The sequence below is a fragment of the Eucyclogobius newberryi genome, unplaced genomic scaffold (assembly GCF_026437365.1).
Source record: "Eucyclogobius newberryi isolate DKJ021-1_F unplaced genomic scaffold, fEucNew1.0.hap1 SCAF_21, whole genome shotgun sequence".
NCBI lineage: Eukaryota > Metazoa > Chordata > Actinopteri > Gobiiformes > Gobiidae > Eucyclogobius > Eucyclogobius newberryi.
Genome location: NW_027315846.1, coordinates 20,673,186 through 20,693,136, shown reverse-complemented (window position 1 = coordinate 20,693,136; position 19,951 = coordinate 20,673,186). Strand labels below are relative to the sequence as shown.

Genomic DNA, 19,951 nt, shown 5'->3' with positions numbered 1-19,951 from the left:
CTGCAAACAATGATCGCAATATTGCTTGTTGTTGTTTCTTGTATACATAAAAGTGAAAAATCCTGGGATGGTGTTTTGTTTGTGTAGGGAATGTTGCTTACCATGTCAAAACTTATTTAAAGCAGTTGCATGTATTTTGACTGTAGGTCACACACACTTTTGTTTTCCTTTAAAAACAACAACAACAACAACAACAACAACAACAACAACAACAACAACAGCTAGTTGAGGATGGAGATGAACACATTGCAAAGACCATAAATGGGCAGGGGGATTACCAGGACTGAATGTAACTTTATCTTAACAAAAGCGCAAAGTACATTTAATAGAGCCACTCCCGTCCTGACAGCCTTGATGTGTCACTTTTGTGTCACTAGGGGGCAGCAGTCCTGTCACGAGCATCAGTTTAAGGACCACGAGGTAATCAGAATGTCGTCATTTCCGCCTGCCCCTGCTTTTACCTCGGGCAGCCCCGTGTCTCTTTCTTTCGGCTCGTCATGGCGGACCGGTTCAATAAGGTGTGTGCATGCTGTCGGAATATTTCTACATTTTCTGCATTATTTGGGACGGAAACGACCCATTCAGCCTAAAATAACTCGCGCTATGGTCTTATGTCTTTATTTTTCTGGTGGAAACGCAATCTTGCGTTATTCTACGCCCGTTTTTAAACATTTAGCCCTGGCGAGAAGCGCGTGCAGTCAACATCATGGCAGCTCCCGTCAGTCAGGGCTGCTAGCTTTTTGCGCCTTTACCAAAGATATATACTGAATACACTTGCGCGGAGATACTTTGATAAACTTCTATCCAGCTGGCGATTCCCGTGTACATGTGTTTATTTGATTCTTGGTTTGAAAATCTGCTCATTCATTAAAGCGTGATTCACCTGAATGTAGGCTAATGGCTAACTGGTACACCATGCGGCTGTTGGCCTGGTGGTTTTGCTTTAGACGTCAGGTTAAGTTGCTCTATTGTCAACGTTTCCTGTCATATTTGACCAATCTTTTTCTCATTTTTCCAGGTTCTGCTGCTTGATGGCAGAGGTCATCTGCTCGGGCGGCTCGCTGCCATCGTGGCCAAACAGGTCCTCCTCGGTATGTAAGACTACTCGTGGCTCTGATAATGCCGCGTAATTGTCGGTGATGAGACTTTTTGTCTTTGAGTTTAACGACCATGGGGAAGCTTTACATGCACTACCATCTGAGACACCGTGCCGCACAAAACACTTCTCTGGTCACCATTTGTTGTCTAATATATTATTATTTTTGTAGGGCAGAAGGTTGTGGTGGTGAGATGTGAGGGCATTAACATCTCTGGAAACTTTTACCGTAACAAACGTAAGTGTGTACAACTTGAATGTGAATCTTAACATTCTGTCGATGATGATAACCCAACATAACTTTTTTGAGTTTAATTGACCATGAGAATACTTACATGCACTACCATCTGAGACTTATAAATGTATGTTCCCTGTGGAAGTTATGACTTTGCGCGGTCTAATGTGTTGTGCATTTTACAGTGAAGTACCTGGCCTTCTTGCGCAAAAGGATGAACACCAACCCCTCCCGTGGACCTTACCACTTCAGAGCTCCGAGCCGCATCTTCTGGAGGACTGTCAGAGGTCAGTGGTTATGTTGAGGTTCAACTGCAGAAGACACCGCAGGTCCAGTAATGTTCAATTGCATCTTTCAAAGTTGAAATGCTCTGAAACATGCATTTAAAACGGTATTATGACCAAGTTCTTACTCAGTGATGAGCACTTTATCCCGAAGCTGATTCTCTTGATGAGACAATCCTTACGGATCTGACTACTGAGTTGAGTTTGAACTTGTGCTGGAGCTAAAAATGTTTTTTCCTTTGCTTGGAATTAAGCCTTTTTTGTTTCAAAGGTATGCTTCCCCACAAAACCAAGAGGGGCCAGGCTGCTCTGGACAGGCTGAAGGTGTTCGATGGCATCCCCCCACCATACGATAAGGTATTGAGATGAAAAGAATATTGCAATATAGGCTTGTCAATGATGTTAACCTTATTATCTACCTTGTTTGAACAATAGTGAAACGAAACCATTCTGAGACAAACATGGGAAGTGATCAAAACTCTGCTTGTGTTTTCTTGTGCTTAACTGGTCTTTGTGTTTGCAGAGGAAGCGCATGGTGGTTCCTGCGGCCCTGAAAATTGTGCGTTTAAAGCCGACTCGCAAGGTGAGGGAAATGTTTTTTTTTTGCCACATTTAGACCTCTACAATGATGAGCACTTTATCCCGAAACTGATCATTTCTGATGATACAACTTTACGGATCTGACTACTGAGTTGTTGAAGTTGTGGTGTTGCTGTGTCAGTCATTTAACAACTATTAAAACCACAATTGATCTTTTTCTAGTTTGCTCTTTTGGGCCGTCTGGCACATGAGGTTGGCTGGAAATACCAGGCGATCACAGCCACATTGGAAGAGAAGAGAAAAGAGAAGGCAAAGCTCCGTTACACCAAGACTAAGACGGTGACCAAGCTGACCAGGCTGGCGGAGAAAAATGTGCAGAGCAAGATCGCTAAATACACAGATGTCCTCAAACAATACGGCGTCATTGTCTGAGCGGGCAGTTGCTTAATAAATGTTTATAGAACGTCTATTGTCTTTCTCTAACTATTTGAATGTGCTCCTGCTTTTTGAAATTTTAACTTTCTAAGTGATTGATAAATTACTTGGAGGGGCTTAACATAATCCAGCAATACTAAGACTATGTCCAAACTGAGAATTAAATATTTGGGGTTTTATCCAAAAGCCTTAACTCTACAAATGGTACAATTATTAGAGTAACTTGTATTGGTGCTATGGTTGTCTAGCTTTCTATACTTCAATTGGTTAATAAGATCTACACTTTGTGTATATTCTGAAATTGCAGCTACTTGGTGGTTACCCACCTAATTCTAAAGAAGTCAATATTTCATCTGTTTTGGAAAGCCACCAGAGGGCAGTGCCCGTCTTATTTTGGCAATGTGTTTTCAGGTTGATTTTTATGCTTTTAAATGTATTTAGTGGCAATAATTGTTTATAGCAATTGTGATGCTGGTATATGAAGTATAAATATTGGATATGATTCTCTTTGACAACCGAATGTATGTGATTCTCTAACGTATTGTTTTTTCTGTCATAACGGGGGCTTTGAGCTTTCATCTAATATCAATTTTCTGAGTTTGAGACCCACCCCTGGAAGCATTGACCAATCCCACTAAATCTAGATAAGCATCTTCATTATTCAATTTGAACCAAACCTTCACTTACACCATTCAAATAACATTGTTCTACAGGACATTTCTGATTCTCTTCAGCTGAACATGGGGAAAATCTGGATGGAGATAATCAGCATGTTCATCTGTATATCTGCTGATGCCCACAAAGCCTTAAAGTGCTGCCAGTTACCTCCCAACACTTCTTAAGCTCCTCTTCTGCCTCAAGCGCCTCCTCTCTCCTGCTCCTCTCCTAATCCCTTCACTCACTGGGCGTGTGGATTGTTCTTATGCTCCACACATTGTGACTCTTATTTCTGCATCTAACTCCATATGTCAGTTCTCTGCTGTCGTCTGCTGTCTCATCTCCTCTGAGCATCTCAGCAGTGCTGTGGTGACTGGTTGCGCTGCATGTGCATTGTGCAGGTTTCCTATGGAGCTCTTTCATTCCAAGTCATGGACTCCAAAGCGGAACATTGGTTATTTTACCAATTAAAGCATTCAATGGAAGTAGGAGGTCTACAGATGAAAGCATATACTTCCCTTTCTCAGATTTAAACTTGGCTCACCCAGAACATATGTATTCTGTATTTTCTACCTATGGGATTTCTGCATCACTGTTGCCTGCACCTACTTTAGCTTTTTTTCCCTTCTACTTTGCCCCTTTCTGTAAAGTCTTATGTCCCTGTGCAGACATGGATAAGGTTTGAACTGACTATCCTCCAGTTAATGGGTGATGCTCAATCATCTCAAAAATCAGCATGAATGAACAAAATACCATAACACAAATAACACCACACTATACATGCTTAATTAAACTCATTTAAAGGTGCACTGTGTAACATTTCTCATGGAGATGTGATTGCTTTGCTTAGAACGTGCCACAGGCATTCAAGTTTATATGACAGGTTTGTATGTTTTTTAAACTATCATTTGTGTTGGAGGGGTATATAATGTCAGTTAATTATCAGTCAAATGACAGTTTTTGAAGAAAAGTTGAAAAATAAGAGTTGAAAATTACAGGAAGTTGAATTTGAAAATAGGATCTTAATTGATATACAAAATTATATCAGAATGCAGGGACAAATAAACACATTTTATTTAAACATAAATATAAAATTATTAAAGATTTAAACATTCATTCAACAAAATAAAATATATATATATTATTTTTTTCAAAAAGCCCATCGTTTAACATTATTGACCTGTGCTGTACAGCTGAGGACACTTTATGGTAAAAGTGCTATACATAATAATATAATGTATTTAGAAAAAGAAAATCATAGCTTCAGACGCCAAAAAATGAATGTAATTCTAGTAGAATCCAATCAATAAATGATGCTATGAAACTCTCAGCTCTCAAAAAGATGACCCACAGCTCAGGGAGATTAATCATATCTGAAATATGTTATTGCATGCAGCACACTGAACAAATTAATGTTTAAAAATGAGAAACCTAAATCCTATGACTTTTAAGAATTCCCTCTTTCTGATCAGGCTCTAGAAAGCATCGCACATCCAAACTTTTCCATCCAGACACATCCTCTGGGCTGAGGCTGCACGTGTGCGCTGTCCAATGTGAAAGGATCAGTGTCACACATGTGGGTGTGGTCGTGGGCTCTCAGGGGCAGAAACAGTGTTCCTTTAATTCACAACCAGTAGAACTGTGCCTTTAAGAAAGCTTAGCACTATTAAAACAAGTTAAAGCTGTTTAAATGAACATATCTAACACATAGAACCATTCACAGCAGATTAAAGGTAACGGCATCACTCAAATGTGGCCCTCAGACCAATTTTTGTTGGCCCTCCGGCTTCCTGCTAAGTTGGTCCAAAAAACAAAAAGTAGTACTTTTTACTGCAAAATGAAATCATACCCACCTTACATTTATATTCCAAGTCTTATTAAAGGTGTGGAGGCATCGAAACTATGTCAAATGCAACATTTCGAATGATTCATTTTGTCATTCCACAAATTGGACATTGTCAGGATCTTTGCTCTGTACAAGTTTCAAACACCTCTGACTTCTGCTGTTTGACAAGCACAGAAATGGACTTGTCTCGCCAAATGAATGGCACAAATTTACTAACTTTAAATTGTGATGACTTTTTCCTGGTTTGAAAGAAATTCAGTGTTTTTATATTTTTTTTTACTCACGGTCCTGGTTTAGTTTTGATCTAGACCTGGACTTTTTCCTCTGTCTTATTTGCTTTAGACCTGTGTATCTTATTTCTTTGAGTGGGACCATTTTTTAGAGAGATGTGTTCTACTTATAATGTAAATGAAAACAAGGTTACCAAGGTAACCAAAGAAACGCTTTAACCCTGACTGTGTCTAACCTCCTTTTGTCCCGTGTGAGTTTAAACTGAGGAGGCGATATTTGGTTTAAAATATCTCCTCTTTTTTTCTAGTTCACATCGGCAGTGCAGAATGTTATTTGAGGAGCTTGTAAACTCTTGGTGATAAAACCTGGACGTGCCGTGGGACAGATGGTGGGCTCTTTGAGAAGCTGCTGCCTGGAATAGCACGCTCTGTTTGTCTGAGAGCCAAATCACATCTTTTTAGAAACGTCTTCTGCTGTTTGGGCCCGAGAATCTGGACGGCAGTAGCTATACACTTAACTCATCTTGTATCCAGTCTGTGTACGCCAGGATGAAAGCGTGTGAAGTGAGCGCCCGCTGATAAGTCAATGTCTGTAAGTGGTGGAAATGAGGAAATGGAGAAGATAAAGGGGCTGGTGTTTCTGCTGCTGCGGTGGACACGGGATTACAACAGGGCGCTGAAGCTAGTGAAGCCTCGTGAACCTGCCAGTCACAGCCAAAAGCCCCATCAAAATGAAGCCTCAAAATACTGACCCACTACTGGGAATTTCAATGTATTGCAAAGAATATAAAGTTTCCTACTTGTGTGTATTTAAGTGACGTTTGTGTCATTCTAGAAAATCCACAAATGTTGAATCTCATTGTGTTTTATTGAGGTTCATTTGTATTGACAGTAAAGACGGTGAACTTTCTGCCAGTTTTCATGTGGATCGGCCCGAGCTATTACCAAAAAAAGATGAACCATAAACCAAGATACAATTTATATGACAAATGCAAAGAAAGACATCATGATTTAGAACGTTATCCTGTCTCCACGATTTCCAATGGGGGGGATGATTTACCAGTCATGGGCTGTCCCTGTCCAAACAAACATGGCGGATTACAAATAACAATTAAAGAAGAATAAAGAAAACACAGGGGCAGAGAAACGAGCGAAGCACTAGACCAGACTCTATTGTATCTGAAATAAAAGAAAGTTCATTCAGATGTCTTCAAATCATAGCTACTGCCATTGGGACGTCCTGAAGATGACAATTCAACTGCAACTCTTCCATAGAATCGGCCCTAACAAGGGGCAGGAGAGAGGAAATACACTCTCAACATTTCTCACATTTTCCAAAGAACGCAGAGTTTCTGTTTTGGCTTTATTGTGTCGATATTGTGACACGTGTAAATCTTTTTCACACAAACATAATCTGATTATATTTGGAATGTGCGTGAGCCAGGCAGAGGTATAGAGCGCTTACGAAGCAAAAACAAAACAAGATTGGAAGAACATAGGCACACAAAGATATCAAGGGTTTCATTTGGCCTGTACAAAGAAATAAATAAGCACAACTTTATTTGGCACTCATTGTATTGTAGTCACTGGTTTTCTGCATTGTACTAATGTAATAGTTTGTGATTTGACGTCCTGCAAGAGTCGAAAGCTTGTTTTTCAGGCTGTTTGAAATAACCTGACATGCTGTTGTAGTTTGTTTTATAGCTCAAAGTATCACAGGGAAAATACTGGAGAAATGGAGGGAATGAAAAGTAATGTCAGAGATTTAATTGTTTAATATTACAAATTGCAGGTCAGATCTGTGAAGAACTGTGTGAAAATGTACACTTGAACACTATTGCATCTTTCATTTAGTGTAATTCTTTTTCCATATAGATTTGTTTTGCACATTAACCTTTCTCCCCGTCCACACTTCATGAATCGTGAAGTGAATTTTTGCAGCGTGAGATCAATAACATTTTATCTGAACTTACAATGTCAAGACTCAGGGAAAATCCATATAATTCCTTCACTTTATTTCCACATCGCATCCAAAGGACACAGGTGATAATGTACTTTCTGAGGGAGTTCCATTTTGTTCCATTGGTAAAACACTATAAAGTGCTTATCCACGGGTTTCAGAATGATGAAGATTTACCGTTGCCATAGCAATGAATGAATAGACGTGGAATTCTCTATCTCAGCCCGTTGTCAACACACTCAACAATGACTTTTAATGAGGTTTAGTCGTCACCTAAGTGTGCTCCATGGTACCAGCCAACACACTCTGGAGAATGAAGTGTCGTTTGTGTTTTTTGCAGGCTAATGCTAACGGCTATAGGAAAAACCTATTACTTATGTATTATTGCTGCCCAAATGGAAAACCGATTGATCTGGCACATCCTTAATTAATGTCATTAAAATCTTCAAAACATGTCTAATCTGTTTTATTTTCCCCGTGGCATCAAATAGTGCTCAGTTTCCGCCTTCAAGGCACTCAAAGCGCTTTACTAGGCAATGTGGGTGAAGTGTCTTGCCTAATGACACAAGCACTTTGCCTCTCACTTTGCCAAGCAGGTGTGGCCACATCATCATCACACTTAAGGCAGACTTTACTCGGCTCTGCTCGGTTTCCTAATGTTTATCAGCAGCTCAAATGTATATTTTTTACAGACTTTGAGCAAATATTTATGAGGGAAACATTAGCTTTGGCCAAGTATGGTTACTATAGCAACTTCAGCGCTTGTGCCAAAGTATCTGGGCATGAGCAGTTTGAAAAACCTTGCCAAATCAGATTGGGCTCCAAATTGGGCAATGATTTTTTTCTATAGCCATTAGCATTAGCCTGCAAAGACACGCAAATGATGAACGGTGAAAAGTCTCACAAATCTTACTCGACTTGCTGAGTTGCTGAGTGATCAATGACATAAGCATTAAACAGTATAAAACAGAATATTGCATCTTTTGAATGATGAAAAGTTCACAATTTCTAAAACAAGAAGCTGAAACCCAGGAACATGATTCTTAGTAAGAATAAAAAACACCCTGTGGCGAAGTCCCACTTGTTTACCAAAGGCTACATTTTTGTACGTAGAGCTTTAATATTTTATCAGGTTTACAAAGCTTTAAATAAATCAACATAAATCATGTTATTCAGTCATGAGTCGGCTGGTTGTGTATTTTGCTGTAAAATAATGAGCAGGATTACACCAAGAGCATGTTTATTGTCCTCAATGTGACTCTATTTTATTCAATATAGTGACTAAGTCCTGTGGATAAAAGCGCACAGCAGCAGCAATTATAATTATTAGGAACAATTTAAACTGCTGACCAGAGTAACTCATTTTCACATGCTACAGAGAGCCGTCTATAATTGTTTGAAATCTGCTGGTCAAGCTAATAACTGGCCAATGGCTATGTAGCCGTGAGGTTGCCATAGTGAACCGGTCGCTCGATATTGGCAGTTTGTTTTGTAATGAGGCTAATTGTGTTGTAATGAGGCTGCTAATCTGTTCCACTGGCCCCTCCCACCAGCGCCAGCGCACACGTTCACTCTGGGACCGGCTGGTGGAGTGTCCCCATATGCTCTGGTCTGAACCACTGAGCCACTGCCACTGCTTATTGTGCACGATTCCCTTCCTCACAGTTACAGCTACTGTGAGAGAAAAAGAAAGAATGTTGGTGAAGTGTCTTGCCAAGGGACACATCAGTAGAATGTGCTCGTGTGATGTCTGAACAGGGAATTCAATTCAGCTGGCGGATTCTCACTTAATGTATATATATAGTTTTGCTTAATGCATTATTCGTTAGCCTCAAAGAACAATTTTCCATGTTCACTAGTGAGGACCACGCCCCCAGCTACGATGCAAAGTGTTTATTGGCTGGCGAGAAACATGAACAACACAAAGAAGTTGATGTTGTTTTGGGGCCTCTGGCGATGAGGGCTGTGGGCTCCCGGGCCTCGATACCCCATCTAGGAGATGAATTATAATCATTAGGACTATTAAAAAGAGGGTGGGAGGGAGGGAGGGGCACGACGTCATGAACACAGGTGTATGTGATCTGGATGCTTGAATAGTGCAGCCGCAGGAAGGGGCGTGGTCCTGCTCCCGAACTTAAGATAACAAACTTATCTTCATTTATTTTTCGAGGTTGTCATGAAAAGAAAATACTTTTTTTCACTAAATGGTTTTTCTTCTACTGATATATTGGCGTTGTGTAGTTAAAACACAGTTATATTGTACAATAGAAAAACTGACATATGGCAATATGCGCTGAATCTGCCATGACTTTCACTTGTGTTCCACTGTTTTTCATTGGAGACAAAAGTCTTGTACGGCCCAAAGAGTGAACTAAAACCATTGAAAAATGTGAATTTCCCTTTTTAAATACAAACATTACATTTGATCAGTCAGCTGTTACATTCACACCATATTAATTGAGAGCACTCTTATGTCCTAAAATCACAGTTCAGTTTTATAACATTTAGATTTTTTAAAACATTGTAATTATAATAATACCATGACTGATTTAAAATCTAGGGGCTTCCTTTGTTGATACAGTCAAGTACATTTTGATGGGTCGTGTGAAATTGTCAAGTGAATGAGTGTTTTGACAAAGTCCAGCTCCTTCACACATAAAACACCCACTTATTCTAAAAGCTGTTAATACTAAAAGTCTTATTTGAATGCAGCTCCATGCGCGCTCACTCTGAATCTATGTTAAGAGCATAGAAGGTGGATCTAAGATTAAATAACTTGAGATAGAGAGAAGAGAAAAAAAGATAAAGATAAACATTGATATTTCACCTTGAGACTACAGAGAGACAGACTTTGATACTAAGGGAAAGGCTTGATACTTATACCATTTTCAATACCACACAGAATAAAAAACAAAACGACTGTACTTATAGTTATTTATTAACCTTTTTTAACCAGGTAAGAACCCACTGAGATTGAGAGATTGTTTAGTTTTAATAATGATTCTTTTGAAACACCCGGCACTTGAAACAGCAGGTGCATTTGCATAGATAATGGCACAACTGCAGCTGTAAGTCTTCCAGGGAAAACAGACTGGGATTTGGTGTTTCTTCCAGCGGCATTGGCCTTGATTGTGCGCCTCTGTTTACTGTGTGTCAGCCCGAGGTGCCCGGCCCCGAGGTGCCCGGCCCCGAGGTGCCCGGCCCCGAGGTGCACGGCCCTTCATGGCCCTGAGGTGCACGGCAGGAGCTGTTGGCCCAATACTTCTGCCTCGCCGGAGATGGAGCATGCATTTTTCATGTGTCTGATTTACAGATTATGAAACACTTTTAGCTTTAACCCTTCATAAACAAAACTCTGACACGTATCTTCAGTGCATGAACGTGCAGACAAACCTGATAGTTGAATAGAGCGATTAAATTAGCTGAGGAAGAAAATGAATGGTAACAAGTTTGAAATTTAGCTTTTGGAGTTTATTCTTACCATTAAATGAACCGAACAATATATCTTAAACATTTATCAGATTAAACACCAGTGACCCTTACTCGACACGATGCTTTTTAGATCATGTAGATTTCACCCTAAATCTGGACATCTCATTTACTTTGGATAATATAATCAAAATGATAAAAAAAAAACTTTCTTATATTACCCTGTACATATACTGTATTCTGATATGACAATTAAAAGGATGTGATCCTGATAAAATAGTGAAAAACTGTTCATCACTTCATTCTACTCTTTCTCTTACTTGATTCATATATTCATAATTAATTGAATTGCCAATACACAATCTTAATAAAGAGTTTGAATCTTTTTGAGGTGATGGGTAAATCATTCCACAAAGGAAAACACAAATTCATGCAGAAATACATCGAATCTGACAGAAAAAAATGTCAGATTCACAGATTTGGCTGTTTTGGAGTGAAAAACGTCTTCATATAAAAAGAAAACAATCACCATTGCATAAAATTAAAATAAAACAGACACAAAGGCACTGGCATAGACACTATCGGCTACATTAAATACCACAATTTTCCTGTAAATGTTGTGATTAATAATGTTTTAATAGTTGGTCTGCCGCAAAATGTTTTCAAGCAAAAAAAGTGTGCCGTGACTCAAAAAAGAACCAACTGCCATAAAACACCAAAGAAAAAGAAGAAGAAAGTCTAAGCTATTACAGTCCTCACTACAATTTGTCTCTAAATTAAGGAAATACTCAAACTGCAAAGTGACTCGCTTGAGAAACACTGTTGTTGTACAAAAGGCCATTTCTTTGTTTACCATGCACTTGTAGTTAGTGGGGTGTCCAGTAGGGGGCGCTCCAGCCTTTGCATGATAGCGTGCTTTATGACATCACATGTGCTTTATGACATCACATGTGCTTCATGACTTCACATGTGCTTCATGACTTCATTGCTTTGAAGTCAAGGGCATAAAAGCAGCGGAACGAGGCTGTATAGCCTACATGTCTGCGGCTGAGAGTCAGCGGAACGTTCTGGCGATCCAGTCACAGGGTTTGTGTCAGGCTGTGGTTGCTTACTTATGTAGCACAGGGCTGGGTAAACGTTTATAGAGGTGGGGGGTGTTGGAGACTGAGCCGAGGATGAGGAGCAAGAGGATGTTCTAACGCGCTTGGACTTCATGGGCCTAGAAACGCCAAAGTGATGGAAGAAGGACTTCTAAAGGATAAAACGACAAAGACGTCCCATGACCTCATGGGCTTTGTAAAACAACAAAGACGTCCCATGATCTCATGGGCTTTGTACTTCCAAAGCACCGAACGTCAAAGAGGGCGAGGAAGGTGAAGAAGAGTCTCCCTGGAATAAAGCCGGTTGGTCTCTGACACAACAACTATTCTAGTCACAAAAACACATCATGACCTCATGGGCTTTGTAACGCCAAAGCAATGGAAGGAGTACTTTTACGGACTACGACAGAGTCTGAGGACTACGAAACGTCTGAGGAATAAAGTCTGGCGGTAATGCAACACTCGGATGCCAACCGCCATAAAACAACAACAACAACAACAACAACAACCGATAGGTATGGGCAGGTGGTAGAGGGTTTTATCAATCAAAGGGAGTTGGTTTGTCTGAATGATGGGGGTGGGACCCGCTATGATATGGGGACCGGTGCGGAAAGTGAAAGGTTGGTCTCCAACAACAACAACAACACAACAACGAACAATACCTCGTGCACTTGGATGCCAACTGCCATAAAAAACTACAACGACAACAGTTTGGATATTACGACAACATAGAGGAACGCCTCGGTCCGTATGACGGGGAAGAAGAAGAGGAAGCGTGACCTGGTCGGTGACGATATGAACAGCGGGGAGGACTCCCCTGGAGCCACTGATCCTGTGCAGCGTAGGGCGTCTTCTTGCTCGTCTATGGAGGGCTCTCTCAGTGAGGAGCAGGGCGGGGGGGTTGCAGATGTCGGGGATGTGAGTTCAGAGTGTAAGGTGTTCATAAAGCTCGCGCAGGATAATGCGTCCTTTAAGGGGTGGGATCCGATGGCGTTGACAAGGAGCCTGACTGTAGCTGTGGGAGTGGTCAAGCATGCGAGTGTCCTTAGGGATGGCTCGCTGCTGGTTGTGTGCAAGGACGTGGCTCAGCAAAGGAAGGCGATTGAAGCTAAGTGTCTGGGGGGGAAGGACATTCTTGTGTCTGATGCTGTAAGAGGCACGGTCAGGGGAGTTATAGTAGGCGTCCCTACGACGACATCTGTGGATGACATAAAGGAGAATTTGACTGGAGCTAAGGTGGTGGATGCTAGGCGGTTGAAGATGACCCGGGATGGGGTAAGGTGTGACAGCCTGTCGATAATGATTAGATTTGAAGGTGGGATCCTGCCTCGTGTGGTGTGCGTTGGGTACATGCGCTATGGCGTACGCCCATATGTTCTGCCGCCCCTGCGTTGCTTCAAGTGCCAGCGCTTTGGGCATATTGCAGCGGTCTGTAGAGGGAAGCAGAAGTGTGGTAAATGTGCAGGAGACCACGAGTATGGGAAGTGTGACGACGGAGCAAAACTCAAGTGCTGTAACTGTGGGGGAGAGCATAGCTCTGCCTACGGGGGATGCGTGTTCAGCAAGAGGGCTGCGGAGGTGCAAAAAGTTAGAGCCTCTCAAGGCATATCCTACGCGGATGCGGTCAAGAAGGTGTCTGGTAGTCAGGTGACGGTGGATGCAGTGGGGGCTGCCAGTGCTGCTGGTGTCCTAGGCGACAGGGGAGGGGGCAGCGTTGCCCGCAGCCAGGGGGAGGTCCCCACTGGGATGCCCGTGAGTGTGGCTTCCACGGGCAGAGGCCCTGTGGGTGCGGAGGATGTACTGGTTGTGAAGAGGAAAGATTTCTTCCTCTTTATAGTGGAAGTGATTAACTGTACTGGGCAAACCAAGAAGAGATCCGAAAAGACTAAGATCATCGCTAAGGCTGCAGGGAAGTACTTTGGAGCTGGGGGCCCTGAGTGGACGGAGATAGAGGATGCGCTGCGGGAGGGCGCCCTGCCCCATTCTGGCAGTGGGAGTGGGGGGGCTCCCGATGCGCCGTCAGGTTCCGGGGGCTCATAATGGCGGTGGTTGTCTTGCAATGGAATGCGCGTAGTCTTCGTGCTAATGGCCAGGAATTTAAGCATTTTGTCTCTACCTTGTTGAACAAGCCTCACGTTATGTGCGTGCAGGAGACTTGGTTACGACCTAGGTGGGGTTTTGGGATACAAGGGTATGTGTGTGTTAGGAATGATAGGGAGCAGGGTAGAGGCGGAGGTGTGGCTGTGTTTGTCCGAGATGACCTAAATTACGTTGTTGTCAGTGTGAGTAAAGCGCCGGAGGCCCTGGCGGTGAGGGTCTGGCTGGGTGGTGAAGCTGTTACTGTGGTTAACCTTTATAATCCGTGTGGTGAGTTAACGCTAGAGTCCTTACATAGTATCGGTAAGGATGTTCGGGGAAAGGCCGTGTGGTGTGGGGATTTTAATGCGCATAGCGCTTTGTGGGGCGGTAGTGGTACCGATAGGTATGGGCAGGTGGTAGAGGGTTTTATCAATCAAAGGGAGTTGGTTTGTCTGAATGATGGGGGTGGGACCCGCTATGATATGGGGACCGGTGCGGAAAGTGCAATAGATCTTACACTTGTGTCCAAGGAGTTAGCTGGTGTTTGTAGTTGGGAGGTTCTTGGTAATCTTTCTTTTGGTAGCGATCACTATCTAGTCCGCACCGTGATTGGCTTTGGGAGCTGTGTGGTCAGGGGGACGAGGATCCAGAGGTGGCAGTTGGCAAGGGCGAACTGGGGGGCTTTCCTGAGGAAAGCTGATGATGGTTCTAGGGTTCTGCAGGAAGGAGGATTGACTCAGGTGGATGATCTCAATAGTGCAATTGTCTCGCTCATCACGCAGTCAGCGGTAGGCACGATTCCTAAGAGTGGTGGTAGTGGACATAGGAAGCGGGTGCCGTGGTGGACTGAAGCATGTGGTCATGCTGTTAGGGCGAGAAATGCGGCGTTTCGCCGGCTAAGGGTTGCCCACACTGAGGGTGCCCTCATTGACTACAAGAGGGCCCGCGCTGTTGTGCGGAAAACTGTGAGAACGGCCAAGAGTGCCTATTGGAGGCGGTATTGTTCCAAAATTGGGAGAGAAACGCGTCTCGGGGATGTTTGGGGGATGATTAAGCGGATGCATGGGGTTGAGCGCCGTCGTGGGACCCCGGTCCTAATACTGAATGGTGTTGAAGCAGTCAGCGACGTTGACAAAGCTGAACTGTTGGCCAGCACCTTTGTGTCGGTGCACAGCTCTGACAATCTCTCACCTGCGGAAAGGCACTACAGGGAGAGTACTTTGGCCCAGAATTCTGAGCTGATTGGGCACCAGCCTTCGACTCAAGATGACCTTGACCTTCCGTTTAGTTTGTTTGAGCTAAGGAGAGCACTTTCTAAGGCGAAACAGACAGCCCCGGGTAAAGATGAGGTGTGCTATGACATGCTCTCTCATTTGACTGATGACACGCTTGGGCTAGTCCTGGGTCTTTTCAACCGTGTTTGGGATTCAGGTTGTGTTCCATCTGCGTGGAAACAGTCTACGGTGGTGCCGGTTCTGAAGCCGGGTAGGCCAGCGTCTGACCCTTCAAGTTATAGGCCGATTGCCTTGACGTCGCAGCTCGGGAAAACGATGGAGCGCATGGTTACCGAGCGGTTGGATTACTTCTTGGAGAGTCAGGGTTTGCTTCCCGCGCACCAGAGTGGTTTCCGTAGGGGCAGGAACACCATGGATTCCGTGTTGTGTTTGGAATCTGATATCCAGCTGGCCAGGGCTCAGAAAGAAAAGGTTATTGCGGTGCTCTTTGATGTGGAGAAGGCGTACGATATGGTTTGGAAGGATGGGCTCCTCATTAAGCTGCGGAAGTGTGGTGTGAAGGGTAAACTGTTTAACTGGGTCCGGAGCTTTCTGTCTGGCCGGCGTATCCAAACCAGAGTGGGCGCTGCTTACTCTGGGGTCTATGGGGTGGAGAATGGGATCCCGCAGGGGAGTGTGTGTAGCCCTATCTTGTTCAATGTTATGATTAAGGACATCTTTGACGACGTGGATGGGTCTGTTGGGAGGAGCCTTTATGCTGACGATGGCGCTCTATGGGTGAGAGGGAGGAATCTCCGGTTTTACGAGGCGAAACTGCAAAGGGCAATACAGCAGGTGGAGCAGTGGACCCTGAAGTGGGGGTTTAAACTGTCCGTACGGAAGTCTCAAGTGATCTGTTTCTTCAATGGACATAGGGACGTCTCCCTTCGACTGCATGGGCAGGTGCTCGAACAGGTCAGGGAGGTGAGGTTCTTGGGGGTCACCTTTGACGAGAGGCTTAGTTGGCGTTGGCACATTGATGAGGTCAGTGGTAAATGCAAAAGGGTGAATAACTTGCTTCGTTGTCTATCCGGCCAGGACTGGGGGGCCAGCAGAAGGTCGCTCCTGGGTATTTATCGGGCCGTCATGAGGGCGGCTATTGATTATGGCTGTATAGCCTACATGTCTGCGGCTGAGACTAACTTAAAGAAGCTTGATGTGGAGCAAGCCCAGGCCTTGCGCATCTGCTGTAGGGCTTTTAGGACCTCCCCTGTCTCGGCGCTGCAGGTTGAGTTGGGGGAATTGCCGTTACGGCTCCGGAGGCTAGAACTTCTGTTGGCTTACTGGGTGAATGTGCAAGGTCATACGAGCTCTCACCCGGTGAGGGACTTTCTCAGGGTTGATGGGGGGCAGAGTGAGGCTGGCGGTATGATTTTCAGCCAGGTAGGAAATGCGAAGGCGCGGCTTGCGGGGGTTGGTGATCTGCGTGTGAGCCCGTCGGTGGCTTTGTCTGCTATAGCTCCGTGGAAGTTTGTCCCGGCTCCTGTTGATGTTAGCTTGCATGGCAAGCTTAGAGGAGTCGCTGGGAGGGCACCGCAGTTTGCCGTTCAAGCGCTCATCGATAAGCACTCAGGTGATGTGTTTATTTATACCGACGGGTCTAGGGATCCTGAGAGTGGGCGTACTGGCGCCGCTTATTTTGTGCCTGACCTGGGGCTAGCGGTCAAGAAGAGGTTGACAGATCGCCTTTCTGTTTTCACGTCGGAACTTATAGCGATACGGTTGGCGTTGGAATGGGCGGAATCTGCTTTGCAGTGTTGCGGCATTGTGGTGGCCTCTGACAGCCTTTCTGCATTGCAAAGCATTAAATCTGGGAAATCGGATTGCAGACAGGATGTGTTGAATGGCATCTTCTGTCTGATGCTCTCCCTGTCCAGGAAGGATGTGAGGGTTTCCTTCATTTGGGTCCCTGCGCATGTGGGGGTGGATGGTAACGAAATGGCTGATGCACTGGCTAAACGTTCCCTTCGGCGGCCATCAATTGATGTGGCGGTTGAGTTAAGCAAATCTGAAATCAAGCCTGTTATCAAGAGTCATGTGGTCGGCCTTTGGCAGGAATTTTGGAGCCACTGTGTTACTGGACGGCATCTCTATCACATACAGGGTAGTGTGGGTCCTTGCGGGTCTATGGGCAGGAACGCGTGGGAGGAAAGGGCCTTCGCCCGCATGAGGATTGGCCATACTGGACTCAATTGGTCACTAAGTAGGATAGGCAAACATCCGACCGGTCTGTGTGGTCACTGTCGGGTGCCAGAGACTGTCGAGCATGTGCTGATTTGCTGTGAGGCTTATGATAGGGAAAGGGCCGGGTTGGCCTTGTGGTTTCGGAATAATGGGCGGGAATTCAATCTGCGGAACGTTCTGGCGATCCAGTCACAGGGTTTGTGTCAGGCTGTGGTTGCTTACTTATGTAGCACAGGGCTGGGTAAACGTTTATAGAGGTGGGGGGTGTTGGAGACTGAGCCGAGGATGAGGAGCAAGAGGATGTTCTAACGCGCTTGGACTTCATGGGCCTAGAAACGCCAAAGTGATGGAAGAAGGACTTCTAAAGGATAAAACGACAAAGACGTCCCATGACCTCATGGGCTTTGTAAAACGACAAAGACGTCCCATGATCTCATGGGCTTTGTACTTCCAAAGCACCGAACGTCAAAGAGGGCGAGGAAGGTGAAGAAGAGTCTCCCTGGAATAAAGCCGGTTGGTCTCTGACACAACAACTATTCTAGTCACAAGAACACATCATGACCTCATGGGCTTTGTGGCGCCGGGGCGATGGGAGGAGTACTTTTGCGGACTGCGACAGAGTCTGAGGACTGCGAAGCGTCTGGGGAGTGGGGTCTGGCGGTGGTGCAACGCTCGGATGCCAACCGCCATAGGGCAACAGCAACAACAACAACAACAACAACTATTCTAGTCACAAAGACATATCATGACCTCATGGGCTTTGTAACACCAAAGCAATGGAAGGAGTTCTTTTACGGACTACGACAGAGTCTGAGGACTACGACAAAGTCTGAGGAATAAAGTCTGGCGGTAATGCAACACTTGGATGCCAACCGCCATAAAACAACAACAACAACAACAACAACAAGTGCAATGGAGGTGGGGGGTGTTGGAGACTGAGCCGAGGATGAGGAGCAAGAGGATGTTCTAACGCGCTTGGACTTCATGGGCCTAGAAACGCCAAAGTGATGGAAGAAAGACTTCTAAAGGATAAAACGACAAAGACGTCCCATGACCTCATGGGCTTTGTAAAACAACAAAGACGTCCCATGATCTCATGGGCTTTGTACTTCCAAAGCACCGAACGTCAAAGAGGGCGAGGAAGGTGAAGAAGAGTCTCAACACTCGGATGCCAACCGCCATAAAACAACAACAACAACAACAACAACAAAGTCTGGCGGTAATGTAACACTCGGATGCCAACCGCCATAGGGCAACAACAACAACAACAACAACCTTGCTCAACACCCGGTCTGGAGAGACGGGAGATGGCGGAGGAGAGTGGATCGGGGATGGAAGACGTTCTGGACGGCGTGGAGGAGCAGCCTTTTCTGCCTGCACGTGCCCGGAAACGTAAAAAGTCCCTTAGCTCGTCCGAGGGTTCTGGGAATGAGCAGCAGGATGAGGCTGAAGCTATTGATGTCCGGGGTGAGAGCAGAGACTGTAAGGTGATCATAAAGCTTGCACAGGATAGTGCATCCTTTAAGGAGTGGAATTCAGTGGCATTGTCAAAGAGCCTAACTGTAGCTGTGGGAGTGATCAAGAGTGCGAGTGTCCTTAGAGATGGCTCGCTGCTGGTCGTGTGCAAGGACGCGGCTCAGCAACGGAAGGCGATTGGAACTAAACGTCTGGGTGGAAAGGACATTCTTGTGTCTAATGCTGAAAGAAACACGGTCAGAGGAGTTATCGTAGGTGTTCCTACGGCGACGTCTGTGGATGAAGTTAAGGAGAATTTGACGGGAGTTACGGTGGTGGACGCTAGGCGTTTGAAGGTGACCCGGTTTGGGGTAAGATGTGACAGCTTGTCGGTAATGGTAACACTTGAAGGGAGGTGCCTGCCTAGTAAGGTGTTCATTGGGTACATGTGCTATAGCGTCAGGCCATATGTTCCGCCGCCCCTGCGTTGCTTTAAGTGCCAGCGCTTTGGGCATATTGCAGCGGTCTGTAGAGGGAGGCAAAGGTGTGGTAAATGTGCAGGAGATCATGAGTATGGGAAGTGTGACGTGGGAGCAAAACTGAAGTGCTGTAACTGTGGGGAAGAACATAGCTCTGCCTACGGGGGATGCAGGTTTAGCAAAAGAGCTGCTGAGGTGCAGAAAATAAAGGTCTCTCAAGGTATATCCTATGCAGATGCAGTCAAGAAAGTTTCAAGTGACAAGTTTAGAGTAAATACAGAGAGAGGAGCCAGCGCTGCTCCCAGCCAGGGCGAAATGAGAGAGGCCAGCGTGGCTCCCAAGAAGTGTGAAGGTTTCAAGAGTGGAGGTCCCAAGTGTGCAGGTTCCAGAATTAATGAGAATACCCTGGTTGTGGATAGAGAGGATTTTGTACTCTTTATGGTGGATGTTGTAAACTGGGTTCCGGGGGCTCATAATGGCGGTGGTTGTCTTGCAATGGAATGCGCGTAGTCTTCGTGCTAATGGCCGGGAATTTAAGCATTTTGTCTCTACCTTGTTGAACAAGCCTCACGTTATGTGCGTGCAGGAGACTTGGTTACGACCTAGGTGGGGTTTTGGGATACAAGGGTATGTGTGTGTTAGGAATGATAGGGAGCAGGGTAGAGGCG

The 19,951-nt window shown here is 44.8% G+C and overlaps 1 protein-coding gene and 4 non-coding genes across 5 annotated transcripts; all 5 read left to right on the top strand.

The window, feature by feature from the left end:
• Positions 1 to 432: 432 nt before the first annotated feature.
• Positions 433 to 2,622, top strand: rpl13a (ribosomal protein L13a). Its single transcript, XM_072457334.1, has 7 exons — positions 433 to 518; positions 1,019 to 1,091; positions 1,269 to 1,334; positions 1,517 to 1,618; positions 1,887 to 1,972; positions 2,139 to 2,198; positions 2,378 to 2,622. The coding sequence occupies exons 1-7, from the start codon at positions 498 to 500 to the stop codon at positions 2,585 to 2,587; spliced, it is 618 nt and encodes a 205-aa protein (XP_072313435.1). The 5' UTR covers positions 433 to 497; the 3' UTR covers positions 2,588 to 2,622.
• Positions 1,130 to 1,207, top strand: LOC140371122 (small nucleolar RNA Z195/SNORD33/SNORD32 family). The gene has a single exon (XR_011928431.1). It is a non-coding gene; the product is annotated as a small nucleolar RNA Z195/SNORD33/SNORD32 family (small nucleolar RNA).
• LOC140371121 (small nucleolar RNA Z195/SNORD33/SNORD32 family) lies at positions 1,370 to 1,453 on the top strand. The gene has a single exon (XR_011928430.1). It is a non-coding gene; the product is annotated as a small nucleolar RNA Z195/SNORD33/SNORD32 family (small nucleolar RNA).
• On the top strand, positions 1,742 to 1,815 carry LOC140371125 (small nucleolar RNA SNORD50). The gene has a single exon (XR_011928433.1). It is a non-coding gene; the product is annotated as a small nucleolar RNA SNORD50 (small nucleolar RNA).
• LOC140371124 (small nucleolar RNA SNORD50) lies at positions 2,236 to 2,309 on the top strand. The gene has a single exon (XR_011928432.1). It is a non-coding gene; the product is annotated as a small nucleolar RNA SNORD50 (small nucleolar RNA).
• Positions 2,623 to 19,951: the final 17,329 nt, after the last annotated feature.

Bases quoted from the DNA above. Each gene is read 5' to 3' on its own strand.
- rpl13a (XM_072457334.1), top strand. From the start codon at position 498: ATGGCGGACCGGTTCAATAAG. The intron at 519-1,018 runs GTGTGTGCATGC...TCATTTTTCCAG, and splicing joins TGGCGGACCGGTTCAATAAG to GTTCTGCTGCTTGATGGCAG. The intron at 1,092-1,268 runs GTATGTAAGACT...TTATTTTTGTAG, and splicing joins GGCCAAACAGGTCCTCCTCG to GGCAGAAGGTTGTGGTGGTG.